General features: G+C 41.7%; 1 protein-coding gene across 10 annotated transcripts in view; it reads right to left on the minus strand.

The window, feature by feature from the left end:
* R3HDM1 (R3H domain containing 1) overlaps positions 1-8,799 on the minus strand; it is a 72,711-nt gene extending 63,912 nt beyond the window's left edge. For 9 of the 10 annotated variants that reach the window (XM_077320215.1, XM_077320214.1, XM_077320211.1 and 6 more), the window contains exons 1-2: positions 8,596-8,799; positions 6,708-6,918 (exon numbers count right to left, since the gene is read on the minus strand). In XM_077320215.1, coding sequence (XP_077176330.1) covers positions 6,708-6,878 — 171 coding nt within the window. In that variant the 5' untranslated portion in view covers positions 6,879-6,918; positions 8,596-8,799. The remainder of the gene's footprint in view (positions 1-6,707; positions 6,919-8,595) is intronic. The other variant, XM_077320206.1, reaches the window with a different exon arrangement.
* Positions 8,800-18,660: the final 9,861 nt, after the last annotated feature.

Below are 18,660 nucleotides of genomic sequence, written 5' to 3' on the forward strand. Positions count from 1 at the left end.
TACACTCCCCCACATGCAGCCAGCTGGGTGACCTTGGGCTCGCCACAGCACTGATAAAGCTGTTCTGACAGAGCAGTAATATCAGGGAGCTCCACCTACCTCACAGGGTGTCTGTTGTGGGGATAGGAAAGGGAAGACGAATGTAAGCTGCTTTGAGACTCCTTTGGGTAGAGAAAAGCGGCATATAAGAACCAACTCTTTGTTTTCTTACATGAACTGGGACAAGTCACAAGAGCCTCAAGGAGGGTGACACTGGGAAGAATGTCTTGGCTACCTGCAGCACCTGAATGCTTACTTTTCCATTCCTGTTTCAGCTATTATAAGATCAACCTGGTCCAGAAATACAGGACCTTGGCAAGAGCCAAAGGGCTATTATAGCCTGTGGTTTACAACCATTCCCTTTGGATGAACCAACTATCAAATCCCAGGCCAGTCCAAGTTAGTCTGTCACCTATTAATTTGTTTAGGCATGATACAAATACTTAAATACAAGTATACATACATTGGGTGTCCCATATCAAGGGCATTTCCTCCACCACCCATCTGAGATCTCAGATGTACACCGCCCAGTAATCTTTACAGCCTGCTGCTTTTGCACCCACTGGGGCATTGGAGGGAAAACTGTTCCTCACCTTCTGATTTATATGAGATGAAATATCTTACCCCCATAGAGCCCATAAAATAAAGGCTAGCAAGAAAAAGGTCTCTTCATCAGCTGTCAACTGCAACCCTGGAATGTGGTTTTCTTCACAAACAGTTTCTAAATTCTGTTTCATTTCCCTACTTTCACTTGGGTATATGAATGAATACTAGACATAAAGCCCGTTGCAGTGAGGAATGCAACAAGTGCTGACCGTGGCTACCCCGACAACACTGTACCTGGGTGCCATGCTCACTGCGGGTGGGCCAGTCGGTGGGTAGGGGGCCCCGATGACTCTGCAGCTGGGTGGCCTGCTGGGCATGTGGGCGGATGCTGTACCTTGGCAGTGTGCTCACAGCAGGTGGACCAGGCGGTGAGTGAGCCCCCCCCCCAAATACCTCTGCTGGAGCCCGGTCTGCTGGTCTTACAGGTGTGCAAGGCGAGCAGCAGATGGGCCAGGGCATTGCGGTTGTGCTCACCTCGGCAGTAAAGCTGTATCTGGCCACAAGGCTATCTGAGCGCATTGCAGCTGCCTAGTAGGGGTGGGCGCTCTAGGGGACGGTCCAATCAGGGTGCACCCAGCTTTCCAGGGCACACCCGGATTGGCCCGTGGAGTGTGTCCAGACGGAAGTGGAGTCTGGACAGCCAGAAACTGTCCAGACGCACTCCTCCCACAGTGGATTACTGCCACTAATGGTTAAGATGCTTAGAACATATTTTTTAAATCTGGGTCTTAATCCTGAGAATCGTTCTGGCTAAGCTTCCCCACAAACCAGCAACTCTGCTCACATTACTTAAACATCCAACAACAGCAGAAAATGAACTTCCTGCCTTCAATATGTACAGTCCAGCCACCAAGATTCAAGGGCTGCCCTGGAGCAAAAAAGGCTAAATGAGTTTGTTCTTTACCTGGTTGAAGTGTTACCAAAGAGTATAGGGTCCAAGGCTAATGGAGATCATGCATAAAGCTCCTTTAAATTCAAACACTCCACAATGGATCTTGTACTCCTTTACATACCCCACCCTTTGGTAAGCAGGCCAAGCAGATTCTTGCTCATCATAGTAGAAATCAGAAAATCCAGCTTTTCTGCCAGGGAAGACAGACAGGTTGCAGATGGCACACTGGACAGTCCATGAACTTTTGACAACTCTTTTCCTTTGGCATGCCTGATAATCCCACGATCCTGCTAGCCATCAGATAAAGGTATAGAAGGCTCTCCAACTGGACACAGATTTTGGATAACCAGTCAGTCCACTACAATACATGATCTGTTTGTACGACCTAGGATTATTATGAAGCAAATAAAACCATGCTAGATAGTTAACCTAAGCCTTTGTAAGGAAGTAGTTAAAAATGCTGCACAGTCTCCCTTGTTCTAAAAAGCTATGTTTTTCTCATATTGTAGTCATGGTTATTAGCATCCTTAGGCTAACAGAAAAGTGGGGCACACATTTTTTAAAAAAAAGCAACACAGAAGAGTAGATTATACTGTCAAGACTGAAATGCCTCCATTATGTTGGCAACACTCCTACTACAATGGCTAGGACTAGAACTAACTACTTAAGTTTGACCCAGATTTTATAAAAATCTCTAGGCAAGAGTAGGTGGACTGGCAAAATGAGTGTGACGCTGAGGCTAGGACTGACAACGGGCTGATATAATCTGAGCCCCTTGAAACAATGGATGAGTAATATACAAAGGACCTAAGGTATATAGGACCTTTAAAACAGCCCTGGTAAGGAGTCCCAGTGCAGCATAACCAAGACACTATGGCTGTATCCTGTATACTTTGAGGCAATCAGATACATAGTATTAATCCTATAGTCTAGGCAAAGGCTACCATTAATACTAAAGACTCCTTAACAATCAGTTCTCATTCAAATGGACAAAATCAAGCTTCTTTCACATATCCAATTTATCCCCTTTATTCAGTTGGAAGAGCATCAGGCATCTGATCCATATTTCCTTTCCTCCTGTGATGATTAGAAGTATTAATTTTAGCCTTCCCAGACTTCCTCTCTTCCCTTTTGGAAAGCCTGCAATAATTTACATTATTGATAGCCCGCTTTTCTCATAGGGACTCAAGGTGGATTATACAGTGAATCAGTATGATCAACAAAACAGATCATCCAATAACTGCTGCATTAGAATTTCAGAAGTCTGGAACCACCAGAAAGAACTAAACTATAGCCTAAGTATTAATGCAGCACATTAAACAGGAAAGAGATTATATAATAGGGCCCTGCTATAAACTATATACAGCAGGGGTAGTCAACCTGTGGTCCTCCAGATGTCCATGAACTACAATTCCCATGAGCCCCTGCCAGCATTTTCTGGTAGGGGCTCATGGGAATTGTAGTACATGGACATCTGGAGGACCACAGGTGGACTACCCCTGATATACAGCACAATGTATCAAAGCCCCATTTCCCCCCCCCCCGATCAGTTTGTGAATCAATTTGTAAAGTGCAACCCTATTGCCTGCACAGAAAATTCCTCTGGAACAGTCAGTTCTACATAGTTTGCAGAAACCAGGAGCTTTCCTGAACTCCTTGGGGAGGCTATTGCACAACACAGGAATCATAATGCAGAAAGCATGTGTATGGGCAGTTGTTGATTTGCCCATTTGCAGGTTAGCATCTGCAGAAGCCCCTATTGACATGAGTCAAGTTGCCATGGTGGAGCACACGGAGTGAGGCGGTCCTGCAAGTAAGAGGGGCCAAGGCCTTGAAAGGCTTTTTATGTGGAAGCCTTGAACTGAGCCTGATGAGCAGCAAATGGAGCATCTGCTTTTGTTTTAAGGGCTTTTCGGAGAGATTAAGGAAGCGTGGGGGATAGAACTGTGCTCTATGGAATCCTCCACAATAGGTTCTATACAAATGACATCTGATTTCTAATAGTAACACCCTTCAAGTTTGTTCTACAAGGAATGATTTGAACTATTTCAATGCACATTCCTTGAAACCTACTTCTGCCTCCGAGCATCTCAACAAGATGCTATGATCTGCTGTATCAAAGGCTGCAAATAAATCTAATAAGGGCAACAGAGAGGCTTGACCTTTGTTTGGTTTGCACTCAGACAGGGGTCATCAGCTAATGGTAGCAGAGCAGTCTCTGTTGCACGGCCTGTCCTGTAGCCAGACTGAAAAGGCTCTAGCAGATGCATTATTCAAAAATACTTGGAGTTGGCTTGCTACTGCTCTCTCAATCACTTTGCTTACAAAATGAAAAAGCTTAACAGCTCACAAATGTTATAAATCAACCAGCATAGATGATGCTGTATGTGAAGTTTGAAGCTACCTGTTTATTGATGGTCACTGAGTCCCTGGCAACTTCACTCATCGATTAAACCCTTCTGATGGTGATGTCCTGATTGGCTACGTGCATTTTCTGTGAGGGGTCCTGCATTGTGGAAGAGCTTGCCTGGGGAGACGAGGACAACTCCCTGATCCTGTCATTTGGCAGAATGTGCAGAACAGGACTGTTCATGATGGAGGGTATTTTCATAACAAGATTAGAACTCTGCTTTTATCATGTATGTTTTGATTTGCTGGCCACCTTGGTGACTCTTATGAAGGTGGAAATGTAGGATATAAATTTTGGAAAATAATAAAAATAAAATATTCAGATTTCATAGTTAGAAGTGTGGAAGCGATAAAACAAAGCATAAACTATAGTCTAATTTCCATTCCTCCTATTCTATATCACAAACTAATACACAAATGGCTTGTCAAAACAATTTTATTAACTAAGAATAGATTCTTTACACTGTCACTACATACTCCTGGCAGTAACATATTAACTTTCTCCATCCACGTGGCTTACCTACCAACTCCCAATTCATGTTTGTAATATGGAACCGATCTTAAACTGTCTTAGATTAGTTCTTTTTAAAGCAAAGAAAAATACTAGCATACCCTATCCCACATCACTGGCAAATGACAAAGGCAACAGTTTTTATCTTATCTTTCTGTTCAAAGTAACCAGTGTGGCATATATAATTCAAAGCAAAATACACTAAAACAAATATTGTCTAAAAATCAATCAGAAGTTGCAACATGAAACAAGCAAACCACATGTAGGACAAACAAAAGAAAAAGATAATTATAAAAACCTAAAATATTTATATGGCATAAAAATAAACAGAACAAACACCAAATCAACAGATCTGAAAAAAAGTCTATAAAAGCTTTCCAAAACATAAATACTTCTTTCTTATTTCTGGTCCATCAACTGTAGTTTTTAAAGTTAAAAACTTCTTTCCCATTATAGCCCAAGAGGTACAAAATATCTCAACATGGAACGACATGTTGATAAATCAGTCAATTTTCTAACCAAAATATGCATGCCAAGTAGAAATAGAGCCATGACAGATATGTTGAATAATGCACCTTCAGTCTACTTTCTATCTGCATAAGTATAAATCCACAGATTGCGGCCACGTTGACACTAAACAGATTTTCCTAAAAACGTGTCTGAACCACCAGGTTTGAGGATAAATCTTTTACAAAATACACATAAGTCCACCCTGGATCATTTCCTGCACAAGTGCAGAGAATGTACCTGCCTCCTGCATGGTTGTTGGTAGCTGTGATAGAATCCAGGAACCATGCCAAGCCCAGGAGGAAAGTTGAGGGGATAATGGGCTCCCCTCCCCATGGGTGAGGCTCACTAGCCCACAGCTGCATTCCCTATTCAGCAGATTTTATTTCACATGCTCCTCTTCCTTATACCCAACTTTTTCTTAATTATATCCTTTGAAATACACACGATTCTATTGCCCCTAGACAAAGCTTTCCAGACCTGGCAAAATGAATTCCTCTAATCAGAGAACAATTTCTTACATGACCACAATCAAGCTGTTTCACTTGAAGCACTCCCGTTTAAAAACACATACTGATTTTCTCTGTTTTCAATTGGACATAAGTAATAACAGCTTATTTCAAGGTGGCAAGTAATTAAAAGGTGAATACAGTACTTCTTAAAAGCCCTGATAACAAGTAGAATAATGTGGGCAGATAGGGATGTGGGGAGAGAAGGGTATGATGAGAGCCACTGCAGCATAATTTTTTTAAAAATAGTTGACTAAAACTGAAGAGAAACAGATTCTGCAATCCTCGCTCAGTCATGAAGCTTGCTAGGTGACCTTGAGCGTTTCACTTTTTTCATTCTAACCTACTTTGCATTTATTTGAATAAAATGGAAGAGTGCAGGACTATGCACACTGCACAAGTTCCTTGTAGGAGAAACAGAACAAACAGATGTAATAGATGGATTCACTGCTCAGATTTTGGTACTAATGTAGTTCAAAGATGAATGAATAGAAATTGAATAAAAAGAGTCAGAGGTGAACTACCATAATACAAGACAGACTTTTGCTTCTAATTGCAAGATATTGCCTGTAAAACAAAACAATAGTTAAGACACGAAATGAAATAAGCAAATACAGTTGATAAGGCAGGATGTGATGAGATTACAGGACGAAGTGGAAGAACTGATACAGCCAAAGAACAAGACATATCAGATGCAGCGCTGTGTAACAAAGGTCTTCATTGAGACAAAGTTGATGACTCATTGTTAATTTTATGAAGTTAAAGTATCCATGCCAAGTAGAAATCAAATCTATAAGATACATTTATTTAAAAACAAACAAACAGTCTTTGGACTTGTTTAGTTAACCAAATTTCCATACTCCATAATCCAGCCAAAATTAAGTAACAGGAGAACAAACATATTATTTTGGGGGTCCGTTATGGAATTTTCTGGTGTTGATAATGCAATCAAGTTCTAGAGCAGCAAGAAACTCAAGGCTACCAAAAAACTCCTCTTTCTTTGGCTTTAAAAAAGGGACAACCTACCTTTAGATCTATTGAACACTACTGCAAAACATCGACAACATGGGAAATAAGAATACAATAAGGGGCTGTGTGGAAAGGAAGCAATACTAGGTAGATCTAGTACCTAGCAATGAAATCTTTAAAAGTGCAGCACATAGTTCTTTTTTTTTAAGCCACTTTTCATACACACTAGAGTAAAAATAAAAGGTAAGCAAAACAAATTTCTTACCTGTACATCATTTTTGTTGTCAGTACACCTTTCCTCTTTTTCCACTTGAATTTGCTCACGACTTTCTGATTTAATGAAGTGTTCCAATGCAGTATTGTCTTTTACATCTGCCTCTGAACCTTTCATTGTATCACCTTCCTCCTTTACAGTAATAGTATCAGTCATCCTCATTAGAAAAGGTTAATTTAAAAATCTACAGGAAATAGGGAGCCTTTAGAAGAGGGGAAAAAATAGCACATATTTAAGATGCTCTTTTCAGGATAATTATGTACTGTCTGAATTACATTAAGTTTAAAACACCTCCATGAATGTCACCAGCATCATGACTGAGAACAGATGCAATACTTATACAAGAATCAAAACAACGGCTGAGATATCAAATTATATTAACCTTGCTTGACAGTAAGAATTGGGGAGTTTTTCGATTAAAATTCTACCATGATCTGTCAAGTCAACTGTCCAACACTAGCAACTAGAAAGCAAGAAAACAGTCCAGCTATAAAAGTCTTCATGAGGATATTATATGCCATACTCAGACATCACAGTAAACCTGACCCTTACTGCAAACTGTGTGTAAATCCTAGTCGCTTGCCTCCCGCAGAAAGGACATCTGCCCTATAATGCTGCACTGTATGGCTACAAGGGGCAGTACTACTCTGCAAACTGTGCAGTGTGAATTCAGGCATGACAACAAATTCTGGCTTTTTGTACTGGAACTCACCTTGCGCCAATGGCGGCAGCAAGGCGGACCTAGCCTGTGAAAGCACTGCCTGCTTCATGTGTGATCTGTCACCTGCAATAGCTCGGCAGACATACTTCCTTTGGAGTTTGCCTGACTGGCTGAGGCAACACAACAGGAGAGTCCTGACTACCGCAAAACGCTTCGAGCTCTGAAGCACATCAACATTCCCCCACCTTTAAAATAAGTGGGATAGGAGACTCCTAGTGAAATGAACTGCATCTCAGCAACAGAGTCAGGTTGAATAGGCCGTGCCGGGCATTTCTATAGCCTACTGAGTGAGAGAAGTGATAGATAAGGACAGCTATGGATAATTTTTAAGCATCCCAACAATTCAGATCCTGGCTTCAAAATGCTGGGTTAAGACAGTAAAACAAATTATATCTAGAGACCTGTTCAGCTGATCCACTAACTATAGTTAAACTATCCATGGTTTCAAATTATGTCTGAACTGTTCAATATTCCTAATCTCTTAACCACGGTTGAAGTCTCCTGAGTGAGCTACATGTACATCATCACCCCACTCCCTTCCTTTCTCCAGGACAAGTTCTTCTAACACAGCCTGTGCCCTCACTAGTATTAGGATTAAGCCACAGCAAACACCAACCCAGTTTGCACTTAAACCCATGTTAGTCTGTGTTTTACTACTGCAAGCGCTGGCACAGTTACAGTTAAGGGAATGGGTAGAAGAACAGATGCAATTCCATGACCTCTGCTAAGACTGAAAAGGTTATGTAGACCTTTGCTCTAAGCTAGATTGTGATTGTTGACTACTGAAGTTAAATTCGCCACACATGACCTCTGAAAAGGGGGAAAATAAAACAAAGCACATAATCAAAAATAAAAACTGAATGAAGTTACAGCTACTTAAAAAAAATTCTTACTCAATACCAAGGCAAAAGTTATGCAGGTCGTGCCAGGTCTAAATTGCAACACGTTAACAATTAGAATAAGTGTTTTTCCCTCCCAATATAATCATTTCTGGATACTCATGCTGAAGAACTACAAATGTGACTCCTTAAACTTTTCCAGTTTCCACCCCCTCCTGGGCTGACAGTTCAAGTGTCAGTTCTGCATGTCTAAGCAGAAGATTTCTGTTCCTCTTCAAGCAGCAGATAAACAATAGGTATGTGTCTCCAGATTACTTACCTGTTGTATTCTGTAGATCCACGACTGCGGTCTTCCACAAAAATAAAATAAAACAATCCAAGGTTCTTTTTCACAGTTGTCAACCAAGATGTCACTTGTGATGAACCATCTGGAATCTGGCAGGAGTCCCATGTCCTTATCACCATTGGAGACTCCTGGACTGTATTATACTGTCTGGCATCAATATCATCCCTTTTAGACACCTAAAAGAAATATTTAACAGTTTTAAAAAGAATCTAAGAGTATAAACAATACTAAACTCACTCTTGCCTCTCCTTCCCAGAAGTATATTTCTCCACACAGGTTTTCACAAGCAATTTCAATGGACAATTTAGTGAGTGGCAGTGAATAATGTATCTGTTCTACTTAATATTTCTGGTAAGGCCTTGGATGAGGAGTGTGTTTCATAGCTTAAGTGCCACTCAGCAATTAACACCCACTCAAGGCAGTTGTCCTATCTCTGAGTGCCTCTTCCTCCAACCAGCTTGTCTGTCTGTCCAGTGGCCTTCCGTCCGTCACCCCTGACCACCCCCTCCTCATTCCACTTCCCTCCGAGGCTCAGAGGCTGAAGATCCCTGCTGCGTGAGAGCTGCCCCTGCCAGTGAGTACCCTGCCCAGGGGCCTCCAGCCTGCAGCCTTTCCAGGTCCTGGCGGGAGGGAGAGGCCATCTGCAGAGTTCTTACATACACACACACACAATTTAGTGCCCGCTTTATTCCTGAATGCAACGAGCTTTGCCCCTAGTATTTATATAAAACTAGTGGTAAGTAACAAAAGTAGCCTGTGTGAATTTGAATTACATTTCAGCTACAAGAGATTCAGGAAACTAGTCTGATAAATCATTTTTGCAGAGAATAACCCTTCAATAATTCATTCTTAAAAATACTCCCCTCTGTAAGGATGTGTACATATTACTGAAATTCAAAGAAATTGCCTTTCAGCAAAGATTTACAAATTGCTAATATCTTTCTTCATCTCACTCTCGCATTCAAAAATGTCCTCAGGGAGAAGAATACAAACATTATCGTTCTTGTCAATAAAATGACAGAACCAAGGCCTAGAGCAATAATACTACAAAGCATTTTAAATTAATGTTTAGATAGATTCCCCACCCCCAACAGCACAATCCTAGCTGACAGATTCACAGAACTGGCAACAAAGAACGAGCACTGACAAAAGGGCACACTCAGTTGACCCTGCTGCAACCAAGCCCAACCCCATTCCTTGCACCAGTAGGGATGGGCACAAACTTAGAAACACCATTTTTGTTCAGGGCAGCCCACGAAACAAGCAAAAAATGCCCTGAACAAAACTGGCCAGTTTGGATCCCCTTTCTCCCAGCCATGGCTTATTTACTGCATTTCACAAACCTTTCTTATGAGACTCAAGGAAGATTCTGAAATATAAACAAAATAGGCAGCATACATAAGACATCCCGTGAACAATACGAGAGGACTAGGATTGCAACGTCAGAAGACAATGCAGACAAAAATCATATTAACCTATGGGATACTGCAAACAATGCAGAAGATGGATTACAAAAGTAGAAAACAAGGTTGCAAACCCCAAGATAGCATATGCAAGAAAGAGTCCAACAGACTTCAATCACATCACACTTCCTTTATAAATACGGAATCGTTCCATCATATCAGAACTCTATTTCCTCTATTAAAAATTCCTTCCTGAACATGTCCATTTACACAGGTTCCAGAGTGACAGAAGTATGGGAGTCTTCCTCACCTCTTCAGGCAAGCCATTTCACAAGGTGGGATATGAAACAAAGAAAGCTCACTTGTTGGCAGCTTCTGTTATTACCCATTTGCAGGATGGCATCTTCAAAAGGCTTTGCTCAGAGAAAAGATAAGAACCTGCAGATATATGGGTCCAGTACTTTGATAACCAGGACCTCGAACTGTATCTGGTAACTGATGAATAACCAATGGAATGATTGTAGAATCTCGACCAGGTTCCCAAAAGTCCCCAGTTGGAGTCCCTAGTGACTTTAAGGGCAGCTGTGCATTACAAGAGTCTGAACTTGAGGTTACTATTGAATGAATTCACACAGCCAGACTGGGCAAGATAAGGTTCGGAGCCATCATGTGGCCTAAATAAGCATGGAATAAACCATGTTTTACAGCTGCTTTACAGCTGATTCTCCAACAATACTGAGCCTGATGAGTGCCAACAGATGAGGTAGGCACAAGGCCCTTTAAGACCACAGCCTTCCCAACCCACATCACCTGTTTTTCAGAACTATTTCAACATGTTCATCCATATCCATTTAACTACAGCAGCTAGACAGTGGCTCAAAACCTATACTGCATCAGCAGAAAGTTTCAATAAGGAGACACAGAACATAATGGCCAAAACTATGAATTATGTCTCCTAAGGCAGGGGTAGTCAACCTGTGGTCCTCCAGATGTTCATGGACTACAATTCCCATAAGCATATAGAACTAAAAATATTCATCCTTGATCATCAGCCTGAAATCAAAAGTTTAATAAGCATGCATTTACCAACATTATAGTCAGCTTGCTAAAGAAGTCTGTATGCTCGGATGCATGAAACGCCATAACAGCAGTGAGATACATGCACCTAGACTAAGAAAAACAAATCTCTCCACTTAATTATACTGCTCGTACCACCATTAGAGGAAACAAAGAGAGCCACATACCACCCCCTTCAATTTTCCATCACTGATACCAACAATGAAAGATCTTATAATAAAAACAGTCAAAACTGAAAATAAGAAAAAATCCAGCTTTCCAAGATTGTATCAAGAATTGTCTTCCATGAACACATGAAGCAGTCGTACAGAGTTAGTCCATTGATTTATCTAAGTCAGTATCTTGAAATATTTTGAAATATTTTGCATAGCCTACAATCTGACCTTTTTACCTGGAGTTACCAGAGGTTGAACCTGGCACTTTCTGCATATGGAGTGGGTACTATACCATTGAGCTGTACCCGCCATCCCAACCTTCTACTCTGCTACTATGATGGACAGCACTTTAAAGGGAAGGTTCCAGGTGCTGAAGTGTCAGAGAACCAGTAAGTGAAGGATTAATCCTTCACTGAGCTTGAGTGACAGGCTTCTCCGAGTGCTTTGACTGGCCAGCAACAGCAGTGAGAGAAGTGATATTACGGCTCCCAGCTTGCATGAGACTGGCAGGCAATCCACCCATCAATCAATCATGCTGAGGGAAGAATTGTAGTTGCGATTCTGACAGAAGCCTGCATCCAGAGAAGATCTATTTGTGCCTGAACTGTGAGACATCTACTCTGAGAATTTAGTAGGAGAAAACAACCTTGACTAAAAAGTTGAAAGCAGATCTACAGAGTTAGGAGAACAAGGATTAATATTTGGCAGAGTTATTTGCATTGTGGTTGTGAGACTCCAAGCCAAGTCAAAGGAAAAGGGAGAAAACTTGTAGGGAGAGAAGGATCCCTACACAATTAAAAAGGGAAAATGAGTTGAAGATTTCCTTGGATTGATGTGGAAAGAAACTTGCTTCAGATATCTCAGAAGTTAGAGGGAAATTGGCTTTTCTAAGAAGGGAGTTTAGGGTACTAGCAGAGCACACTAGCTTAAAAAAAGAAAAACCCAAGGGATTTCAAAGGGACTCAAAGGAAAAGCAAAGACAGAAGTGTCATGGTGAACACAGAAACAAAAGCTTCTCAGCGTGAAAACTCAGAAACAAAGAAAAAGCTTCTAAAACCTCTCTAAAACCTTAAATTAAGATCAACAAACTGTACAACTGACTGTTACAACGAAGAGATCTCCTAATTCCATCTAACCCTCCTCTGTATGTATGTGTGAGTATGCAGAATCTTCTGTTTTGTTGGACTTTCCCATTGTCTCAGTATTATTTTGAAGATGTTTTAGTGAATAAGGCTCTTACGCGTTCTCATAAAGTTCCAGAGCTGTGTTACAGACAAATGATCATACCCAAAGGGCACTCATTAATGGTTCAGCATCCTCTTGGAGAAGAGTGACAAGCAGAGTGCCCCAGGGAGAATTTAGTAGACTTTCTGTGTTGTTCAACATATTTATAAATGATTTGGATTTGAATGAGGGATTAGAGGGGGTACTAATTAAATTTGCAGATGATACTAAACTGGGAGGGGTAGCAAACACAACAGGAGACAGAATCAGGATACAGGATAATTTTGATAGGCTTGAGAACTGGGCTAAACTGAATAAAATGAAATTCAATAGGGACAAATGTAGAATTCTGCATTTAGGGAGGAAAAATACACCAATATAGGATGGGAGAGACTTGTCTTGGTGGTAGCATATGCGAAAAGTATCTAGGAGTCTTAGTAGACCATACATTGAACATGAGTCAGCAGCGTGACTCCATGGCTAAAAAGGCAAATGGGATTTTGGGCTGTATCAAACGGAGTATCGTGTCCAGATCACGGGAGGTGATGGTATCACTTTACTCTGCTCTGGTTCAGCTTCACTTGGAGTACTGTGTTCAGTTTTGGGCACCTCAGTTGGAGAGGGATACAGACAAATTGGAGCGTGTCCAGAAGAGGGCAACAAAGATGGTGAGGGGTTTGGAGACCAAGATGTATGAGGAAAGGTTGGGGGAGCTTGGTCTGTTTAGCCTAGAGAGGAGATGACTGAGAGGGGATCTCATAAACATCCTCAAGTATTCAAAAGGCTGCCATATATATAGGACGGAGCAGAGTTGTTCTCTCTTGCCCCAGAATCAATGGGATGGAATTAATTCAAAAGAAATTCCATCTGAGCATGGGGAAGCAGTTTCTGACAGAGTGGTTTCTCAGTGGAACAGACATCCTCAGGAGGTGGTTGGTTCTCCATCTTTGGAAATTTTTGAACAGAGGCTGGATAGCCATCTTACGGAGAGGCTGATTCTTTTTAAGTTCAGGGGGTAGCATGTTAAAGTGGATGAGTAATAGGGTTGTGAGTGTCCTCCATTGTGCAGGGGGTTGGACTAGATGATCCAGGAAGTCCCTTCCAACTCTGTTATTCTATGATTCTATGAAATCTTCTGTCAGTAAATAAGGGAAAAATAGAAGAGAAAATGCAAGTCTAGACTTATACGTTTGAAAAACTTGAGGCATTGTTTAAAAATGTTATTACCCAGAGCTATGAGTGAGGACTTTCACATGAGGTAGTATTTACCAAAGGATTCTGGTAACGATCCATACATTTCTAATAGGGTTGCACTGTTTGATCTGGCTGCAAGACAGATAAGGCGTAAGGTTAGGGCCAATGGCCAGTTACAATGATCTGTGATATTTTGTTGTATGGATTCCATGTATGTAAGATTATCTCCCCCTTCAAGGATCGCTGCCTTGTTGTGGCAAGGGGGCTTGCGTAGTTCAGTGAAGCTATGAGCTATGCCGTGCAGGGCCACCCACGACGGACAGGTCATAGCTGAGAGCTCTGACAAAAGGTGATCCACTGGAGAAGGAAATGGCAAACCACTCCAGTATCTTTGCCATGAAAACTCTATGGACAGTTCCAATAGGCATAACGATATGACGCTGGAAGATGAGCCCCTCAGGTCGGAAGGTGTCCAATATGCTACTGGGGATGAGCAGACGGCTAGTACGAGTAGCGCCAGAATGAATGAAGCGGCTGGGCCAAAGCCGAAAGGACGCTCAGTTGTGGAAGTAACTGGTGGCGAAAAGACAGTCCGATGCTGTAAAGATTTTTATTCCATAGGAACCTGGAACGTCAGATCCATGAATCAAGGCAAGCTGGACGTGGTTAAACAAGAAATGAGAAGACTGAACATCGACATTTTAGGAATCAGTGAACTAAAATGGACAGGAATGGGTGAATTTAATTCAGATGACCATCAGGTATACTACTGTGGACAAGAATCTCGCAGAAGAAATGGAGTAGCATTCATAATCAATAAGAGAGTAGGAAAAGCAGTCTTGGGATACAATCCCCAAAATGACAGAATGATCTCAGTTCGAATCCAAGGCAAACCATTCAACATCACAGTGATCCAGGTCTACGCCCCAACCACTGCTGCTGAAGAGGATGAAGTTGATCAGTTCTATGAAGCCCTACAACACCTTCTAGAAGCAACGCCCAAAAATGATGTGCTTATCATCATGGGGGATTGGAATGCTAAAGTAGGAAGCCAAAAGATGACCGGGATAACAGGCAAGTTTGGCCTTGGAGTACAAAATAAAGCAGGGCACAGGCTGGTAGAATTTTGTCAAGAGAATACAATGGTCATAGCAAACACTCTTTTCCAGCAACCCAAGAGACGACTCTACACATGGACATCACCAGACGGTCAACACAGAAATCAGATTGACTATGTGCTCTGCAGCCAAAGATGGAAAAGTTCTATCCAGTCAATAAAAACAAGACCAGGAGCTGATTGTGGTTCAGATCATGAGCTTCTTGTTGCAAAATTTAGGCTTAAATTGAAGAAAGTAGGGAAAAGCACTAGGCCACTCAGGTATGAACTAAATCATATCCCTGACGAATACACAGTGGAGGTGACAAATAGATTTAAGGAATTAGATCTGATAGACAGAGTGCCTGAAGAACTATGGACGGAGGTTCGCAACATTGTACAAGAGGTAGCAACTAAAACCATCCCAAAGAAAAAGAAATGCAAGAAATCAAAATGGCTGTCTGAGGAAGCTTTACAAATAGCTAAGGAGAGAAGGGAAGTGAAAGGCAAGGGAGAAAGAGAAAGATACACCCAATTGAATGCAGAATTCCAGAGAAAAGCTAGAAGAGATAAGAATGCCTTCTTAAATGAACAGTGCAAACAAATAGAAGAAAACAATAGAATGGGGAGGACCAGAGATCTTTTCAAGAAAATTGGAGATATGAAGAGAACGTTTCATGCAAAGATGGGTATGATAAGGGACCAAAATGGTAGGGACCTCACAGAAGCAGAAGAGATCAAACAAAGGTGGCAAAATTATACAGAAGAACTATACAAGAGCGAGCTTAACATCCCTGATGACCACAATGGGGTAGTTACTGACCTGGAGCCAGACATCCTGGAATGTGAAGTCAAATGGGCCTTAGGAAGTCTGAGCAACAATAAAGCTAGTGGTAGTGACAGCATTCCAGTTGAACTATTCAAAATCTTAAAGGACGATGCAGTAAAAGTGCTACACTCAATATGCCAGCAAATTTGGAAAACTCAACAATGGCCACAGGATTGGAAAAGGTCAGTTTACATTCCAATCCCAAAGAAGGGCAATGCCAAAGAATGTTCAAACTACCGCACCATCGCACTAATTTCTCATGCTAGCAAAGTTATGCTCAAAATCCTACAAGCTAGGCTCCAGCAATATGTGGACCGAGAACTTCCAGAAGTACAGGCAGGATTTCGAAGAGGCAGAGGAACTAGAGATCAAATTGCCAACATACGCTGGATCATGGAGAAAGCTAGGGAGTACCAGAAGAACGTCTACTTCTGCTTCATTGACTATGCTAAAGCCTTTGATTGTGTGGAGCACAACAAATTGTGGCAAGTTCTTAAAGAGATGGGAATACCAGAGCATCTTATTTGTCTCTTGAGAAATTTATATGCAGGTCAAGAAGCAACAGTGAGAACTGAACATGGAATCACTGACTGGTTCAAAATTGAGAAAGGAGTTCGGCAAGGCTGTATACTGTCGCCTTGCCTATTTAACTTGTATGCAGAGCACATCATGAGAAATGCGGGATTAGAGGAGTCACAAATTGGGATCAAGATTGCAGGGAGAAATATCAACAACCTCAGATATGCAGATGATACCACTCTAATGGCAGAAAGTGAAGAGGAACTAAAGAGCATGTTGATGCGGGTGAAGGAGGAGAGTGCCAAAGTTGGCTTGAAACTCAACATCAAGAAAACAAAGATCATGGCATCCGGCCCTCTCAATTCCTGGCAAATAGAAGGGGAAGAAATGGAGATAGTGACAGATTTTATTTTCCTGGGCTCCAAGATCACTGCAGATGGGGACTGCAGCAAAGAAATTAAAAGACGCTTGCTCCTGGGGAGGAAAGCTATGGCAAATCTAGACAGCATCCTAAAAAGCAGAGACATCACCCTGCCAACAAAAGTGCGTTTAGTCAAGGCTATGGTCTTCCCAGTTGCAATGTATGGCTGCGAAAGTTGGACCATAAGGAAGGCCGAGCGTCAAAGAATTGAGGCTTTTGAACTCTGGTGCTGGAGAAGACTCTTGCGAGTCCCTTGGACTGCAAGGCGAACAAACCAGTCAGTCCTAGAGGAGATCAGCCCTGACTGCTCTTTAGAAGGCCAGATCCTGAAGATGAAACTCAAATATTTTGGCCACCTCATGAGAAGGAAGGACTCCCTGGAGAAGAGCCTAATGCTGGGAGAGATCGAGGGCAAAAGAAGAAGGGGACGACAGAGAATGAGGTGGATGGATGGAGTCACTGAAGCAGTAGGTGCAAACTTAAATGGACTCCTGGGAATGGTAGAGGACAGGAAGGCCTGGAGGATCATTGTCCATGGGGTCGCGATGGGTCGGACACGACTTTGCACATAACAACAACAACAACAAAGATTATCTGCTTTTATTGCTTATGGTTGCAATGGCCTATGGTTCTGCAATAAACTTGATTCTGATTTATCAAAGGATTCTCTCTTGTAGACTTATTCCTAAAACAGTTTATAGCTGGTGATCAAGTTACCGTGGGCATTTCCTGCTGTAAACTGACTCGATCTTCTGCTTCATTATATTGCAAGCAGCCATATGATGATTCAATATTCCTGGTGGTTGCTGGTGAATGCAAAGAAATACGATAATGCCATTGGGTAAGAATGTAAACACTACAACAAAAGACTAAAAAACTTACCATGGGGTGTTACTGAAAGGGCATTCACAACAGGAGGGTAACTTGAGTACCCATTCTCAGATTAAAATGGGATTATCCAGCAAGACTGACACCAAAAGCCCTTCATTATTTTTGAAGAAGTGGCACACCTGCCAGAGGAATGTTTGTGGAAATATGCTCAAGAAGCCTACAACCCCCCCACAAAACACACACACCCATGTACAAGCCCAGAAGACAGAAAAATTAGGGGGATGATTACGCAGTTCTGAGGCAACTTTTTTCTCCCCTTTTTTTCTTATGAACACGCAGTCTGATGAACATAACATAAAAGAGCTCTGTTGGATCAGAACAATAGTCCATCTAGTCCAGCATCCTGTCTCACAGAGTGGTCAACCAGGTCTTCTGGACTGCCAACAAGTCATAGAGGCCTTCCGATAATGTTGCCTCCTGGCTATGAGATTCAGAGTATTAGTGCCTCTGAATGTTTAGGTCCTGCTGAGTCACCATGGCTAGCAGCTATACACAGACTTATCCTCTAACCCCCGTTTAAAGCTGCTTATTCCTGTGGCTATCATTACATATTCTGGCAGCAAATTCCATATTTTAATCATTCTCTGTGTAAATTAGCATTTCCTTTTGTCAATCCTGAACCTACTTGCCTATCAATTTAATTGTATGCTTTTGAGTTCTAGTATTTTTGGAGAGGGGGAAATATCCTCTTTGACAACTCTCTCCACCCCCATGCAAAATTTTTGAAATCTGCATCATGTCCCCTCTTAGTCACCTATTTTCTAAACTCAAAAGTCCCAGGCTCTTCTGCCTTTCCTCACAGATAAGGTGTTCCAACCTCCTACTCATCTTGGTTGCCCTCCCTCTGTACTTTTCCCAGATCTGCAATATCCTTCTTGAGATACGGTGACCAGAACTGTAGACAATATTCCAAATATCTATCATCTTAATGCTCATCAAAACTGAACTTTGTTTGCTACACTGTCACTCACTCACCTTTGATCTCTTTACTGTAAAACTTGGTTTTCACCATCCTGAATAATTTCATATCAATTGCAAACTTGGCCACTATTACTCACCCCCAGATCCAGATCATTTCTGAATAAATTAAATAGTCCCTACCACAAAATTGATTCTTGTGGGACCCGCTTACTTCCCTCTATTGTGAGAACTGCCCATTAATTCCTATTCTTTGCTTCGTGACATTTAACCAGCTTCTGATCTGTAAAATAACCTCTTATCCCATGACT

The sequence above is a fragment of the Paroedura picta genome, chromosome 2 (genome assembly GCF_049243985.1).
Source record: "Paroedura picta isolate Pp20150507F chromosome 2, Ppicta_v3.0, whole genome shotgun sequence".
In the NCBI taxonomy this organism is placed as follows: Eukaryota; Metazoa; Chordata; class Lepidosauria; order Squamata; family Gekkonidae; genus Paroedura; species Paroedura picta.